The 18,780-nt window shown below is 32.7% G+C and overlaps 1 protein-coding gene across 1 annotated transcript; it reads left to right on the forward strand.

Moving 5' to 3' along the window:
- Positions 1-836: 836 nt before the first annotated feature.
- On the forward strand, positions 837-18,174 carry LOC134695588 (uncharacterized). The gene is made up of 6 exons (XM_063556857.1): positions 837-1,524; positions 4,966-5,044; positions 6,183-6,260; positions 6,733-6,999; positions 7,901-7,987; positions 10,613-18,174. The coding sequence occupies exons 1-6, from the start codon at positions 838-840 to the stop codon at positions 14,860-14,862; spliced, it is 5,448 nt and encodes a 1,815-aa protein (XP_063412927.1). The 5' UTR covers position 837; the 3' UTR covers positions 14,863-18,174.
- Positions 18,175-18,780: the final 606 nt, after the last annotated feature.

An 18,780-nucleotide genomic window follows, 5' to 3' on the forward strand; every position in this document is an offset into this window, starting at 1 on the left:
TCAAATAAACAATGAGCTGCACGTGATTGGCGTCATATTTGAAATGACAACGTCCGGAAATCAAAAGGGACATGTTGTTGTGTCGCTCGCTATAAAATCAAATACTATCATTCTTAAAGATAATTTATATTTACCTGTTCAAATATTTATCTTGACACGGTTCATTTTCAACAACGTTTTGGCTACATTAAATCGAGATGGGCACCTTTTCAACGTTTAATATAGACCTGCCACGAAGTACAACAGTACTAGATTTTCATATTAGAATCGAACTTATATCTTTCCAAGCTCTGTACTCATTTTAACATGGGGATGCATTATATTTGTCAAGATTGGAAACTTCGCTTTCGCTATAAAGATTTTACCAAATATCAATCCTACCCATGTTAAAATGAGAAAAACATGTCATGAAAAATTATTTCTTAACCATTAAAAAATGGAAATTAAGTATGGTGTTTAAAGGGTGTTGCTAATTGATAGATATATACAGCTCATTCATACAAACAAAATTTCAGCGTTTCATATAAACATACAGAAGCATGTTTACAAACACTTTTAATGTAATCCCATCAACATATATATTATACAACCATACAACCTTTCGACAAACTATGTTGCTGTTTATCATAAGATTTATGGTATATGTTTATCAGAAAATGAACAAAATCAGATACATGTATAACAATAAATATCTAATTAAGTACTTGAAAACGAAATAGACTTGACGATGACAGGGATAGTCAAGATGATATCTTAGATTGTGTTTTTCAAATCAAAGTTTGATACCATTAACAGGTTGTCTTAAGTATGTGTTTATATTGTTTTAGAAATAAAGATATGGCACAGCAAGAGCGAGAAAATTTTTATCGACATTCTACACTGATCGTAGATGATACAAATGAAGTTTTCCAGGAATTAGTTGATCTACATTTAACTAATGAAAGCCTTAGCCTTCTCCAGTTCATCGAAAATAATCAGCATGCCATTTATCATCTCTGTTATAACAACATCACCTGCTGTTCATGTCCAACCAAGGCAAAAAAACCAATAGGTTCCCCATCGAGTAGAATTCTACATCCCTCTCAGCTAGACATTCTTTTTGATATCAATAAAAAGCACCCAAACCACAACACTCATAATCGGGCAAAACATTGCTGCTGTCCCGTTAGTACTAAATTAAAACGGGATGATCTTGACCTAACACTTGCAAGATGTTTATTAGTTAACTTCTCTAATGTTGTACCGGATCATTCCCAAGAAAGATATTCGCTGGAGAAATTAATCAAGTTTAGAAACAACACGTATGGTCATGCAACGAAAGGAACAGTCTCAAATAAAGAGTACTGCGATAATAGGGAAGAAATTGAAGCATGCATTATGATTCTCGCTAAAACATGTGGAAGAGAAGGGGATTTTAGGCAGAAATTGAAAGATGCTAAAGTCAGAACTTTAGACGAAACAATATGCAGACAGCTCCAAACATCACTTTTGCTTTCTGCCCAGAGAGAGGAAGAGTTAAAGACGGTAAATTAACCATTTCGAGATTTTGGTTTACACGTAAGCCAAACACACATATACATGTACAATTTATATCCTCATTTTTCTTTTGAATAAGTTTCGTTATTCAATTTGACGATAATAAATAAGATTTTTTTTATGTTCTTATTGGACGAAATATTAAAAAAGTCAATGCTTGTACCAAGATAAACAACATGTGTATCTCACACACATACTTCTAAAGGTGTAGACGGATTCAACTCCTCTAAAACCATACAAAGTCGGAAATCGTTTGATATGTAGCAAGAATGTAAAGTTTTATTCTTTCTAAATTTGTCTTTATACTGTATTTTTCACGGAAACGCACTGCCTGCGAATCAAACACGGACTCTGTGATTCAACACTTGCCAAATTGTACCACGATTTTACTTGCATTTCCTAGTATGCGTTTAATCACCATCTATTGTTCAGAAAATTTATATCATGTTTGCAATCACGACGATACAAGAAAGTAAATAACCAGGACAATGACAACTATTGCCATTCTTCGTTAAGTCAATTCCCGGGGTAAACAAGAAGTTATAATAAAAGGTCACAGTTTAGCCTTTAAAATTGCAATAATTGGCCCTATTCAGTCCGTTAAAAACAATGTTGATTTTAGTGATAAACAGGCTTGATTTGGACAATAAATTGCAGAATGTACACTTTGACGTTATAAAAATTTCGAAGTTTATGGATTACAAGGGAAATTGCAATATCAAGAAGAGTACTAGTTTTAATTTAGTTCAAAGCTTAAACGAGCAGCAATTTGACCTCCCTCATCCCCTCCAAATGACAAGGTCTTAATAATTTTGTGTTTTTTTTCGGTTTTGCAATTAATGTACGAAGTAAGTTTCAAATAATAACAACTAGTTCGTGACAGAAGTGCACAATTTATGGTTGTCAATTGCTAGATTTATTATACGTTGTACACTTCGATTATCTAATTCAAATTGGCCAGCACTTTGGCGTAATATTACCTCCAACCGCTCAACACTGTTTTTTCAATAAGGTAAGTTCCTTGAATTGTTTCTTTTCAGTTAAGCAAAAATTACCATATTAAATGTATGAATTAAGGATTTAAAAATATTGATAGAAAATAAAACAAAAAACGGATGGGTAATAACTGTTTGGGTTTGCTATCAGTGACTGCCAACGCAAAATGTAAAAATAAATGCACGTACATCAGGAACGCTCAGGATTGAATATTTGGAAGTCGAGGATGTTTTAGAACACTTACAGTTTTGTAGCTGATGATAAAAAGCGAACTTAAACTCATACAAAAATCCATCTCAAGTTAACTTAACGACATTTGTTTTTTTTCCTACATAATTTAAGAATTTATAAACTGACTTATGATAAAAGTGAAGATTGTGTACCATTAAAACTTTAAAACTCGCTGCAATAAGTTGCACCTGTGCTTAGTCAGGATTCTGATGTTTAGTAGCTTTCGTTTGATGATGTGGTGAATAAGTGATTCTCGTTTTTAATTTTAGATTAGACTTTTGTTTTGCCCTTTTGAATGGCGTTACACTAGATTTTTTTGGGTCCTTTATAGCTTGATATTCGGTGTTAGCAAAGGCTCCGTGTTCAAGACTGTAATTTGACCTATAAAGGTTTACCTTTTTAATGTGTGACTTGGATGGAGATTTATCTCATGTTAGTTCCGAAATACTGGCTTATAATTATGAGCTAATGTCACTTTTGGGATTTGTATGCCCCACCTACGATAGTAGAGGGGCATTATGTTTTCTGGTCTCTGCCTCCGTTCGTCTGTTCGTTCGTCCGTTCGTTCGTCCCGTTTCAGGTTAAAGTTTTTGGTCAAGGTAGTTTTTGATGAAGTTGAAGTCCAATCAACATGCAACTTAGTACATATGTTAACTATGATATGATCTTTCTAATTTTAATGCCAAATTAAAGTATTGACCCCAAGTCCAGTGAAAATGTAAAATGATAGTGCGAGTGGGGAATCCGGGTACTATGGACACATTCTTGTTTTTTTAATTTAGTGAGTATGAGGCGCTTTTCTGGATTTACCTTCACAAGATATAACAAGAGCCTAATATTTGAAATGGATAGAGTCAGAGCGATAGATTTATATGGATGATGTGCATCCAGGTCTTTAAACCCTGTTTTAATCTAGCAGATTTGAAATAAACAAGAAGTCAAGGAAAATTACAAGTACTGCTTTTATCCATAAAGACCAATCATTTAATTGGACAGTAAATTTTGTTCTATCATGTTCTTTTTCACTTAATTTTGATAATTGTTCACCTAAATCTAAAACATAATCTGAAGCCACCCGTAAAATATTTTTGCCTAAATCTTTGAATTACAGTACACTAAAACCAAACATTGATCATGTGACTGTCAGACGCCTGCAATTTGGTGGTTTTCGTTATTTGCTGTATATCAAATATGGTTTTCGTTCATTATTTCCTTTTACAAAACTTTCAATTTTTCGTAAAACTGAGGATTTTCTTATACGAGGAGTATATTACCTTAGCTGTATTTGGCATAATTCTTCAGGAATTTAGGGTCCTTAATTCCCTTCAACATTGTTTTTGTTTGGCTTGATAACCCTGTTTTAATCTAGCTGATTTGAAATAAACAAGAAGTCAAGGAAAATTAAAAGTACTGCTTTTATCCATAAAGACCAAATCATTTTATTGGACAGTAAATTTTGTTCTATCATGTTCTTTTTCACTTAATTTTGATAATTGTTCACCTAAATCTAAAACATAATCTGAAGCCATCCGTAAAATATTTTTGCTTAAATCTTTGAATTACAGTACACTAAAACTAAACATTGATCATGTGACTGTCAGACGCCTGCAATTTGGTGGTTTTCGTTATTTGCTTTATATCAAATATGGTTTTCGTTCATTATTTCTTTTTACAAAATTTTCAATTTTTCGTAAAACTGAGGTTTTTCTCATACGAGGAGTATATTACCTTAGCTGTATTTGGCATAATTCTTTAGGAATTTAGGGTCCTTAATGCCCTTCAACATTATTCTTGTTTGGCTTTATACCTATTTTGATGTGAGGGTCACTGATAAGTCTTATATAGACGAAACGCGCGTCTGGCGTATTGAAATATAATCCTGGTACCTTTGATAACTATTTACACCACTGGGTCGATGCCACTGCTGGTGGATGTTTCGTCCCTGAGGGTATCACCAGAGGATAACTATTTCTACACAAATCAGGCCGTTAGTTTTCTCGTTTAAATTCTTTTACATTTCTCGTTTTGGAACCCCTTATAGCTGACTACTTAGTATGGATTAAACGTTATATTGAAGGTCGAACAGTGATATATAGCTGTTAATTAATGAGTCATCTGATATCTGATTAAAATTGTCTCATAAGCTATAATACCACATCTTTCTATATTTTTTTTTAATTATACGAACTTACTTTGTTATAGGACATACCGGCTGTGATAGAAACTGCTGTTGAAGCTGCTTTTGAAAAGTTTCAAGGAAAACATGATTGCTCCCACGCAGGTAAAGTTAAGACTCAAGGATAATAAAACATTTTTATGTATGCTAGATATAAAGATTATAACATGGCATTTTTTTTTTTTTTAAATCAGACCCTTTTCAGCCCTAGTTCATGCTATCAGTCCAAGAGCCGACAAGCTCGATGTGATGATTTTGACCATGGGTTGATAAAGGGTCTGATATAAAGAAAAATTACATGTTACGTTCTTTTTATCATATATATCAGCAGAAGACATACAGACAAAACCAATTTTTTCAACTTTGAAAAAATGCTTTTTTTGTAATAATTGGTCATTTTGCAATATTATATATTTCCCTTATTCTAATATTTTGTTATTCAACTGTGTTATATTTTGTACATGAAAACGTAACATTGAGGGGTATTTTTCGCAATATGCCAAATGACCTTGAAATGTCATGCGATAACGTTACTGAAAAGCATGTGATAATAATCGGAAGCAGTTAATACATAACGGAACAGTTGATTCGAAACGGAAGCAATTGATAAAAACCGGAAGCAGTTGATAACAAAAGTCATATCACACGGCTTAGGCAATTCCTCAAATTTAATGAATAAAAACATGTTCAAACTAGTTTTATTATGGGGTACAATTAAATCATTATTTTCTTAAAGTATATAATAAAAGGAGTTATTCCTTGATCGTGCCCCCAAATATGTTTGTACAGGTGATCCTAGAATTACTTATAAAATGCAACTAAAAGAGAACATAAATTTATGATATTTTTTCTAATTAAACGCCGAAATGCCCTGTTCAGGCTAGTGATAATAGACGGTAGAATGTGATAATTTTTCATATCAGCCTGCTTAACACTATTTCGGAAAATATTGAATTCATGTTTATTTAATGCTATAATCATACTGTAATATTTATAAGTTATTTGTTATAAATATATGATAAAAAGATATACAGCATATTTTTATGAGAATATTTCATACTTGGCTATTTTCAATAGAATTTACACTTTCTAAACAAGTTACAATACGCGAATAATAGTAAGTAATAAAAGATCCTGTGATAAAAATTATGAAAGAAATCAAACAAAAAAAGTTTTCAGTCATGATTGAGACTGGTAGCAACCAATGACATCCAGAATTTTTTTTTTATCCATTTCATTGTAGATACCAAAGAGTCTCAAATTAGATATGAACGAAGCCCAAGCAAAGAAAGTTTTGACCGCAGTTTTACAGAAGAACATGGTAATAATAACATACAAATAGTTATCCTTTTTGATAATTAAACGTCACGAAAAGGTGTCTTTTTATGGTTAAGATGAATAAATAATTCATATTACATGATTTCAATGAACCCTTGCGATTAACACGAGTTCAAACTATGTTTCCCGTTTGAATGGTTTTACACTAGTAATTTTGGGGCCCTTTATAGCTTGTTGTTCGGTGTGAGCCAAGGCTCCGTGTTGAAGGCCGTACTTTAACCTATAATGGTTTACTTTTTTTAAATTGTTATTTGGATGTAGAGTTGTCTCATTGGCACTCACACCACATCTGCCTATATCTATATGATAGTCGTGTATTGTTTCAAGTAACTATTTGAATTGTAGATTTCAGAAATCGTTCTTCCACAATCATTCTTGGCGTATGTAATTATAGTATTATTCTTTTCTTAAAGACATATACAGTGGTGTATACAGATCTATCGATTTAATTGTAGATATTCTCCCTGATAGTTTTCTGCACTGTATTGCGTATGGGTTGAGTGTTGACTGGAAAGATGCTGCCTTTGGACTGCAATTCAATAAAAGTGAAATAGACGAAATAAAAGAAGATAATGCATCGAGTACTGTAGTTCAAGCAACCACTATGCTCATCAAATGGAAAAGACGTAGAGGAATACAACCAGAAATGATCGATGAAATATGTCATGCTTTTATCGAGTGTGGAAGAAAAGACTTGTGTGACACTTTAAAGAAAAAACTAGGTGATTATACCTGTATCATATGTGAATGAAATCATAAAAAGTGAAGCCGCTCTTTAAAAAAAAATAACATATCTCTCTTCCAGACCTCATTTTCACAAAACAAAACTTAAAATTAATCTAAAATATTTACAGAACTCTTGGTTGATTGTTTGATTCGATATTGGTCTATCTAAACAATCAGTGGCGTAGAAATTATAAGTTATATATGATAAGGGTTTGGATTAAAATGCATACCATTTAAGTAGATATAGAAAGATGTGGTGTAAGGCCTTTCTGTTTTTCTACATAATTAATATTGTCAATAAATAGCAAGTGCCCGGTCGAATCCGATACCGACATATATGTATATGTCACATGTTAGCCGGTTCGTAACGGTGTATTTGGTATTTACTATATAAACGGGTCATTATCACAGCTGAACTTGGTCATTAAACAGGGATTGACTGTAATAAATTCAATCATTGATCTACAAGAATAAAAAAAACAAGGATGGATTCAAACAGAAAGACTTATTGAAAGTGGAGAAAACTGTTGACTTTATCAAATGACAATACGAATACTGAAAATCTAGGCTGAAAATTGTCCTGAATTCAGTCACAGACCCTTGATGTCACGGGTGTTCTAGTTTTTATTGAAGTCAATAGAAAATAAAACCAAGCATCTTAAACATTCACTTTACACACGAATATTCCACAAAGTGTTTCTTAATCAGCTGATGGAAAACCTAAACAAATTAGAACGCATTTAACACATATTTTGGTTTGCAAAAAATAATATTAAAAAATATAAATATTACGTAGAAAAAAGTAATTATTTTAACTATGTTATCATGATTTGACATTACTACTTGTTGTGTATTTAGAAAAACTGATAATGGTATGTACATTTATCCCCTTTATAGGTATTTATAAATCCGAAGAAGTAAATGAGGAAGATTCACCAACTGGTTTGCAATCAATTGGTATTTCAAGACAGATTTCTGATCGAGGTTTGTTTACATAAAATAAATGGGTTCGTGTTTCTTTTGCTTTGATTGTCAGTGCTTTTTATGTCTGTGATATGTAATCCGATAGCAGTCCTATCTATTCTCTGTCCTGCAAATCGTGTTTCTATTACATAAGTTTATAATTTTAAAAAGTTTTATAGCTACATATTATACATGTAATTAACATGCTCGATGGTATATGAATGTTGTGGTCGAAGAGCTAGATTACTATCCGCTTAATCACTTGATATTACTATAATCACAACTAACACGTACCCCAAATGACAACAAGATATTTCATAGGAGTAATATGACGGTGTCATAAATGGAAAGGGATCAGCCAATTGACATTATATAAAAAAAAAAAAACATTACAATAAAATTATGTTATTTCTGAACCGATGTCTTGAATGATTATACATTGACACACTTATATACGAAAAATAGTAAAAAAACATACATTACAAAAAGTAGAAAAAATAAATGAACACAAATGCAAAACAAAAACAAAATAAGAAAAACTAGAAAAAAAAGAAAGAAAAGAATTCTTGAAATTTGAAAATTGCTTTTTTTTTTCTTGATACCACAGTCCCACTAGGCCACGATCGCACTACGATCTGTGAAAAAAAGCAAATTTTGATTATCGTAGTACGATCGTGTAGAACGCAGGAATGTCGTAGTACGGTCGTGGTGAGGTCTTCAAGATCGTAATGAGGTCTTCAAGATCGTGGTGAGGTCTTCAAAATCGTGATGAGGTCTTCAAGATCGTGATGAGCGTGGCCAACTTTGAACATGTTCAAAACAATCGTGGTGCGGTCGTGACGAAATAAGGTCGTAGTCGAAGCGTAGTGAGAGCGCACTAAGGTCGTAGTAAGATCGCAAAGGTCGCTGTACCATCGAAGCAAGAGCGTAGCGAAAGCATGATTCTATTTGGAGAGACTACTACGATCTAACAGCGACGTTATTACGACCTCACCACGACCATCACGTTCTCATCGCGACCCAACTACGCTTTCACTACGACTATACAACGTTTATACCACGCTGTTCAAGACCATAGTATGATTCTAGCACGCCCTTGCCGTCCTCATCACGCTCTTCTTGCGACTTGGCTACGTTCATTCTACGACCATAATTGTCATTGTCATTTTCATATAAAATATATTATATACCTCCAGGTTTTGTTGGTATGTATGTAGTTCTTGTCCATTTTCTCTAACGGCTCAACCATGTTTCTCGTTTGTATAGATTAGACCGTTGGTTTTCCTGTTAGAATGGTTTTACACTAGTAATTTGTATGGCCCTTTTAGCTTGCTGTTCGGTGTGAGCCAAGGCTCCGTGTTGAAGGTCAAAACTTGGCATATAATGGTTTACTTTATAAATTGTTACTTGTGTAGAAGGTTTTCTCATTGGCACTCATACCACATCTTTCTATATATATTGACATTTCTTTGTCATCTCTGCTATCGTTCACTAAAATATCATTCTTTGCGCTTTATATGGACCAACAAAAGGTTGTAATTTAATTTGGATTGGTCGGTCCGAAATCTCTGTTTGATCAGGATTCGATAATTTCATAGCTACTTCTGCATCTACATCAACCCCTACCACCACGTCCACGTGTTGTAGAAAATTGTGGTGACATGTTTTCGAGATATGTATGTATTATTCAGCAATAGAAGGAATGAAACTGTATTGATACGATGTTGACGTTCTTGCTAAGAACGTAGTAAGATCGCGGTATGAACGTAGTATAATCGTGGTAAGAACGTGTTGCAATCGGATAATTCGTGGTATGGTCGTATGAGAACGTGATGAGCGTAGAAAGATCTTGATAAGCGTAAAGAGGTCACAGAATAAGCGCGGTGAGAACGTGGTACAATCGAAGAGGGCTCGTTGTAGAAACGTAATGAGGACGTAGAAGAATCGTGAAAGCAACGAAAATTTACATTGTCATGCCGCTCATACCACGACCTCACCACGATCTAAATTTATTTTAGATCGCGGTGATCGCGTAGTGCGAGTGTGGTCTAGTGGGACTGGGGCTTAAGATACAACATTAAATTTTGGCAAAGGTTGGTTTCCCATTGTAAATAATTCATACAAACACAAAACATATATTAAAGAATGTATATGCTATATAAGGCACAAAAACAAGAACGAAAAGCAATAACGACACAGTATATTATATGAAAACATATATGGTGCTGTGGAAAAGGCTAAAACAATATACACAATTACATGATATGTTGATGTGCATGTGGTCTAGACATTCCTAAACTTTTGTCTTTGTTCAGGTCTAACCAATTAATCACACCGCCTCCATATTTGTTCGTTGCATTTATATAAATCTCAATGCATACATTTAGAATGTAAAATAATCTCAGACCTCATATTAAACACTAGATGACACTCATAATTTATGTTAACCACTTATTTTTTTCTCCTATTTTAGTCAGTAAAATACTCTAACATCAATTTAGAAAGCGGGGATATTTTTCCATCCAACAGCTCGATTTTTAATTGCATGTTTTTACATTTAACTTTATGCACTAAGCATGTGATCAGAAAAGAAGTGTGGAAGCGTCTGTAAATAATCTTATATTTTATAATGTATTTAAATTTCAGATGAGGAACTAGAAGAGCTTGAGGCTACTGAGCGACAATTTATTGAAACCAGAGCTTTTGAGGAAGTCAAAAATGTGTTAATGGATAAGAAAATGGTATTCATAAAAGGTGAGAATGGATCGGGCAAGACAAGTCTCGGATATCATTTATATTGTGATTTAATAGATAACAAAACCATGGACAAAGATAACATTTGTAAGAATATGACTGAATTTTTAAATGAATATGATCTTGAAGAAACACAAGTATTATTTTTAGATGATGTATTTGGGACACTAGACTTTGATAAAACCGAGTTTAGCAAATGGTCAGAACTTATGGAACGGATACCTGAAGATCGCAAAAAAGAAAATTATGCTGGGTGTGTAACATACATGATTTTCACCTCAAGAACCAGTTTGATTGAAATGATTAATCAAAAAGAATATGTTGGTTGCATAGATCAAAGTTATTTGGTTGACATTCCTTCTATCACAAAAAGGTTATCGATTTTAGAAAAGAAAAATATCTTCAGTCGATTTTGGTCAAAATATCACAAAGAAGGGTCTACTCAACCTTCCTTCATCAACAACTTTCAATTTCCAGAGACAAAAGATTTTGACTTTTGGTTCTGTGCTGATGTGATGGCAAGATGCTCTTACGGAGAAAAATTTTGGAAAGATCCTGTAAACTTCTTGCTAAAAAAATTAAAAGATGAAATTGACAGCAGTACTATTTCACTCGAGCTTTGCAAAAAAATGATTTCAAATAATTCAAAAGAAAAAAGTTGTTCTGATTCACACACAATTGGTTGCAGGTTTTCAAAGGATGAACTAAAAGTTTTAAATCAACATCCAGAATTTTTTAAGTTAGTTTTTCCAAACCAGATCGAGTTTCAGCACACTCTTATGAAAGAAAAAATTGAGCTTTACCTAGCTGGAAAAGGAGATTTGGTAGAGGCAATACAAAATTTGTCACTACAACATCTTATGACGGCTGTTCTACCGAAAAAAGGTCGTTTGCCAAAAGGGAAAGATATCGATTTTCGTTTGAAAAATGAACATATATGTCACTTAATAGAAAGACTAATATCAGAGGTTTTAAAAGGTAATGTCAAAGATGTATCATCACACGATGTTTGGAATACCGACGCCTGGGTTATTATGCTAGACGATATCTTGAGGAAGGAGACATCCGACAAGATACATACATTGTTGACGATTGAAGATAAAAATGATGGTAAAAACTTTCTTTACTGGAGCGCCTTGAAACATAAACGGCGGTTGTGTGAGAAACTTCTACGGTATATTGAGAGTTGCAAAACTTTAGAAAATAAGGAGCTTTTGCTTTCTGTGGTACTTGTTGGTGCATGTACAATACAAAAGAACGTTTCAATCGTATGGGAACTAATCAAATATGGTGCTGACGTCAGTTTTTGCAATGCCTGTCGATTAGAAAACATTATACGAAATGATGAAAAGGATAATGAAAAATCAATAGACGAACAGCATATATGTCCCCTCGATGTAGCTATAAGTTATGGAAACATTTCCCATATAGAAAATCTGCTGAATCGTGGAGCTACTATATCTCATTGTTCCTGGCGACAGTGGGAAATAATTCATAAAGCATTTGCCCGTGGTGATATGTTTGTTAAACAACCAATATTTCTTGAAGTTTTTTTTGATGTTTTTTCAAAGTATAATGCAAATAAGCAAACTATATCCCCCTGCGTCGAGAAGTCCGGATTTCATGTGCTTTTCAATGAAATCAATGAGACATGCGACGATTTAGACCATATATTCCTAACATTTGCAAAGTACAGTGTATTAAGTATTACTCTTTTAAATGCATTTCTTGAATGCAAAGTGGATGCAAATGTGACCAACCGAGACAAAAAGAACGCTTTACATTTACTTGTGGACCATTCGGGACTTGATATATGTGAAAAATGTAAAGTAATAGAATTACTATTACTGAAAGGATGCGATGCTAACATGAAATCGAAGCAACGACAAACCCCACTGTCATTAGCCATAAGAAAACAGTATAAACATCCACAGATTTTGCAGACTCTTTTAGACGGAAATGCTGATGTAAATATCAAAGTAGGAGAAGGAAAATCTTTATTACATGTTTGTATAGAAACAGCAATGCCGCCAAATGATGCGATAAATATCATTAGAAAATTGAAAGATCAAAATTGTGATCCATTTTTGGTAGACAAAAAAGGTCAAAGCGTAATCGAAATCCTATTTCAACAGGACGAAATTAACATCGACATTTTAAGTGAACTTTGCCTTCATCCCCTCCATACTTGCCTTGAATACACCAAAATACCAGAAGAAAATAAATTGAAAATCATCCGATATTTACATGGCAGAGGAATGGACATAGATTGTCGTGACGAGAAAGAACAAACACCTTTATCAACTGCAATCACTTCATGTTGTAGTCAGTCAGTCATTCAATGCTTTCTCCAACTGGGAGCTTCACTAAATCTTAAGTTTGCGAATGATCACTCCATATTGCAATTATTTCTGAGATTTCATCCTGACATAGACGATTTGACAATCAAAGAGTTTGTCAATCAGGATGTACATCTCCAGTCGAGAAATTTCATGGTTATCATATCGGATATTTTGAAAAGCAGCAAAAATTATCATTTTGTATTGAAAATCATTTTGGGCCAATTGTCGTCCGAATCAGCATCCTTTAAATCATTCTTTGATGAAGAAAGTAGAACATTATTGCATCTGACCGTTATGTCAGTATTGACGGATAGGGAATGTAGAGAGGTTTCCGAAATGTTTATCAACAATGGAGTTGATGTAAATCACAGAGCAAAAGGTCAAATTCATGCTCTAGATTTGGCAATACGAAACGATAAAGTCAGAAGGACAAGCACCATTATATACCTATTAGAGCATTCCAAGTTAAGGGAGTTTAATGCAAAAACATTCTTGTCAGATATTTTTGACAGTGGCCAAATTTGTATTGAAATTTTATCAAGAGCAATTGACAAAAAAATTATGAACAAATCTAAACCTCCAAAAACTAAAATATTGCACATTCTAGCAGAAAAGGGGTTAGATAAATTTTATAAAAACTTTCCAAATACCGGTCACATGTCTTGTCCCCCTTCTACAGAGTCAAATCTTGGACTCCCGCATTCCCAAAGCGTTAGTTCTAAAATGATAGATATGGTAGAACGCAACGAAACATCTAACGAGTCGCAGATTATAAAATGTTTATTGGAATGTGGGTTTCAAATAAATGAAAAAGATGGCCTTGGAAGAACTCCGTTGCACAAAGCTTGCTATTGCAAAGATCAGGACATAAGTTTGATAAGTGCATTATGTGAAAATGGTGCAGATACAAATGCGAAGGATCAAGATAAAAACACGCCACTTCATTCATGTGTAGCCTCAGCATCCGAAGATCCAATTGCTTTAGCTGTGTGTCAAATTTTATTAAGATACTCAGCAAAGGTTGGAAAATGTAACAATAAGAATAGAACCCCCTTGTTGCTTGCTGTTAAACAGGAGACAGAAAGAATAAAAACAGTGACATTTCTATTAAATAACAATTCTGATATCAACGTTAAAGATAGCAAAGACGAGAGTTGTCTGCATTACTGCATACGAAAACGAACGCCAGATAATGATGCTTGTAGACTGTTACAAATTCTATTGGAAAGCAATCCCAAATTAGAACATAAAAACACTCTTGGGTTGACGGCTTTAAATCTGGCATCCACATGTAACACATATAGTCGAGTTTCATGCATGATTCGACTTCTTGAAAATGGAGCGAAAGTAAATTCTATTGATTCGTTCAATCGCACTCCACTTTTCAATGTTGTGCGTTGTTTGCGAGGTCATGATATCCTGTTATCGCTTGAAAGAATAGTGAGACTTGCTATTTTATTTGCGTGCCATGCAGATCCGGGATATGCAACTAAAACCAACGAGACTGTAAACGATTTTGAAACCGGGGATTCCGTAGTGAAAAGTATGATAAGAGAATATCCTGCATCAGAAGACAAACTTGTGTCATTTATCTGTACAAAGCTTCAAGCGGTCTCAAAATATTACTCAGAGCATTCACAAAAACAAAGTTTTAAATTTGAATTGAAGGAGTTGAAGAAAGAAATCTCTGGGGCTATTACCGAGGCAATCGGATATTTAGGCGAAATTTGCTTTGATATTGAGGAAGACGATGTTTGTCTTAGCAGTGATTGTGTTTCTAGTGCACAAGTAGCTATGTAGATTGACGAATAAACATTTGTTATTAGGCAACAGTGTTACCTAACTGTTTGTTTAGTAGACAAAAAAACTTTAGTTTATAGCATAGTGTGTACTAACTTCCAGTTGGTATTTTGATGTTACAGGTTATATATAGGCTTTAGATTATAGAATATGGTGTATAAACTTCCAGTTGATCTTTCAGTTTGAACACCATAGTATTAATTCAAAATGTCTTCATTTATCATAATACCAATACTTTTACAATGCAGTACTTCAAAATTGCAATATGCCAATATTATTTGATTTTATATACACGTATTAGACCTTTGTAGAATTGTTTCGATGAATTCTAACATAGTTTATTTTCTTTCACCAAAAATTTAGAGCAAATACGACTAACTCAAAAAGTCATTAGGACAACAATGGTCTTCTTTTTAATCTACGTCAAATATCAAAAATCGGCCATCAACGTTGATAACGCATATATTGTTACATTTCTTGTTATCCCATGAATAAATATAGACGTTGAGTATCATCTTAATACTAGTTAAGTGTTTAGTAGTATAGCTCACATGGCCCAAAGAGCCAAGTGAGCTTTTCTCATCACTTAGCGTCCGTTGTCTGTCGTCGTCTGTCGACGTCGCAAATAACTTTTACAAAAATCTTCTCTTTTAAACTACCGGGAAAAATTTATCCAAAATTGGTCACAATCATTATACGGGTATCTAGTTTTAAGATATGTGTCCGATGACACCGCCAACCAACCAAGATGGCCGCCAAGGATGAAAATAAAGCATATGGTAGAATGTAGATTTTGGCTTTTATCTCTTAAAAAAAAGCATTTAGAGAAAATCTGACATTGATAAGAAATTTTCAGACGAATTAGACAAACTTTTGTTAGGTTGCTGTCCCTGCATTGGTAATATTTTAGGAATTTTTGTTGTTTTTTGTTATCATTTTGCGCTCTAAAGTCAAATTTAACGATATTTCGAAAAATTTTGTAATTATTTACAAAAGTCTTCTCCTGAAACAGCTGTGAAAAATTTAACCAAACCTGGCCACAAATAAGCATTAGAGTATTAAGTTTTTAAAATGTTTCGGATGACCCTGTATGCTAACCAACATGGCAGACATGGTTAAAAATAGAATATATGGAAAAAAAGCTGAATTAAGAGTAAAAGTATAATGATTGCATTATTTCATGCATCAATTGTAAATCAAAATATCATGTGAGCGATACAGGCTCCTTGTAGCCTCTAATGTTTGTTTTTTATGACTATTACTTTTAGTGTTTAGTTTACTGTTTTTGGTGATATCTATTTGTCGTGACTTTGTTATTGTAATTGTATTATTATGCTGTGGTACATTTTTGTTTTTTTGTCTTTCGTTTTTGCTTATGCGCTTTGTCTATTTGCTTTTTTGTCGTTCTTTGTTGATTTATTTAGTAAATCCAGAAATTTCATTTATAACCGTAAATTTAAAGTATATATACCTAACTAAATTTACTATCAAAAATATTCCATTCTCTGAGAAACTGATGTTCATTTTTGATTTTCAAAAAAAAGATTTATCAATTGCATGCAAATATTTCATCTTCTCTTTTACTGAGTTTATTGACAGTTTTTTTTTTTAAACAACATCTGTTATTATAAACAAATAAACAAATGAGAAGAAAATGAGTTTTTCTGCATGCCTTTTAATACTTTTGCAATGTTACAAAACAAAAAGGTACACTTATCTCATTGGTCAGAAACCAATTTTTTTATTTGTTCTTATAATATTTGTGATTGTTCACATTCTCAAAAACAAATCTTCTTATGTTTTAATTTCTGTATTACAAAATGTACAATTGAGTTTATCATAAATCTTAATTTTATGACGAAATTTGTGTATAGCTAAGATTCGAAAATTGAGTATATACTGCAGCCACTGCAACTTAATATTTTTTTGTGACAAAAAATGGCAAATTTTCTCCAATGAATTTTTATCAAAGCTAAAAGTGTATCTTTACTGACTTTTGGGAATATTTCTATTTTACTCTAAACAATAGACATATCTTTAGATACTTTTGACAAGTCTTTTCTCATTTTTAAAGAGAGAGAAAAAGGTCCGATCGTAATTTCCAATATCATATATAAATCTTATATCATTTTCGAACCAATCTTTATAAAAAAAGTGTTTGTTTTTTTTTAACTTTGTGTTATTGTTAAACCAGATTGGGCAAGAAAGCATTCACATCTGTCATATTCATCTTTTTCTCTGAGAAGTTGTCATGCTTTCAGAAATATTTGCCAAAAATTATTTTTGGTATTTTGTTGTAATTTTCACACCCATATATGTTTTCACGTTCTTCATGTACATTTAACAAAAACATTTTTTGCCATTTGTTGATTGTTTTTTATAATCATGTTAACCATTTATTTTTGATATTTTTAACTACTTTGTCTGTTTGTTTTGTTCATATATCGTTGTCATTATTTTGGAATTTGATGCGAAGTCATATAAGTGAGGGGTTTGACTGGCGATAAGACCAGATTCAATCCACCATTTTATTTATAAAGAATGCATGTAACAAGTCAGGAAAATGAAAGTTGTTATCCGTTCGTTTAATGTGTTTTGAGTTTCATATTTTGTCATTTAATCAGGTACTCTCCATTTTTAAGTTTCCTCGGAGTTTAGTTTTGTTTTGTAATTTTACATTTTACATGTACATTTATTGTGAACAGATTATGATTATGGATCAGGGTGGGCAAAATTTTTATTTTAGATGGGTGTGTAATGTTAAATATTAGGTAGAACCAAATTGACACTTCAATTTTGATTTAAAACGTGTTGAAAGAAACTTAATGAACAATGTATAGAATGTTGTTATTCGTAACTGTCATAAACATTTTGCTATAGAACATTCACAACTCATTTTTGATGTGAAAAGAATATATTTAAAGAATTATCACTATATTATATGTTCATCCTTTGAAAACACAGTTGAGGTAGTCAACGATTTTCAGTTGAAACCTCAATTTGCCATGAAGCAACAGAATGAGTCTTCTCTGTGACCTGATGGACATCGGTTACGAAAACCTGTATGTTGAATCATGTAGCTGCATTAATCATGTTAAAAAATCTACTTCCAAAATATTGTTATGAAAATGTGAACATTTATTAATTTTAACAACTCTTTTCAATAGTGTAATCATATTAGAAAAAAACCTTATTTAAAGTGTTAATTATACTCTAAATTCACACATGCCTAACATATGTGTGTACTGTAAATATGTATAAGTCCTCTGTAATATTGTATTATCTTTTTTAGAATAAAGTATTTATTTACAAGACAGTATTATGATTCACCCTAACGCCAAATATCAGCTAAAAGTATACATCAATTTAATAGATATAAGAAGATGTGATATAAGTGCCAATGAGACAACTCTCCATCCAAGTCACAACTTGTAAAAGTAAACCAGTATAGGTCAACTTACTGTCTTCAACACGGATCCTTGGCATACAACCGAACAGCAAGTTATATAATAAAGTCCCCCAAACATGACTAGCGTAAAATCGTCAAAACGGGAAAACCAACGGTATAATCTATATAAAAACCCGAGAAGCGAAATAAACTTATGAACCACATCAACAAATGACAACTTCCTGACTGAGGACAGGTTCAAACAAATGCAGCGGGTTTAAACTTTTGAAAAGGTACCAACCAACCTTCACCCTTATCTGAAACAAGTAACATCACAACATAGAAAGACACACTATAAAATATCAATTGAAATGACTTTACTCAAATAAAAAACATAAAGTATTTTTTTTCCTGATTTTTTTTCTTCAGATGCATACCATACTAAATATTTGAAGAAAAAATAAAAACAGAACAAAATAGAAAAGAAAAGGATTTAAGCATTTTATAAATTCTAAACAAGATAGAAAAAC

Source organism: Mytilus trossulus, chromosome 14, assembly GCF_036588685.1.
Source record: "Mytilus trossulus isolate FHL-02 chromosome 14, PNRI_Mtr1.1.1.hap1, whole genome shotgun sequence".
NCBI classification, from domain to species: Eukaryota; Metazoa; Mollusca; class Bivalvia; order Mytilida; family Mytilidae; genus Mytilus; species Mytilus trossulus.

Coding starts and splice junctions, on each gene's coding strand:
- LOC134695588 (XM_063556857.1), top strand. CDS start 838: ATGGCACAGCAAGAGCGAGAAAATTTTTATCGACATTCTACACTGATC. Junction 6,261..6,732: donor CAGTTTTACAGAAGAACATG/GTAATAATAACA, acceptor ATTTAATTGTAG/ATATTCTCCCTGATAGTTTT. Junction 7,000..7,900: donor CACTTTAAAGAAAAAACTAG/GTGATTATACCT, acceptor TCCCCTTTATAG/GTATTTATAAATCCGAAGAA.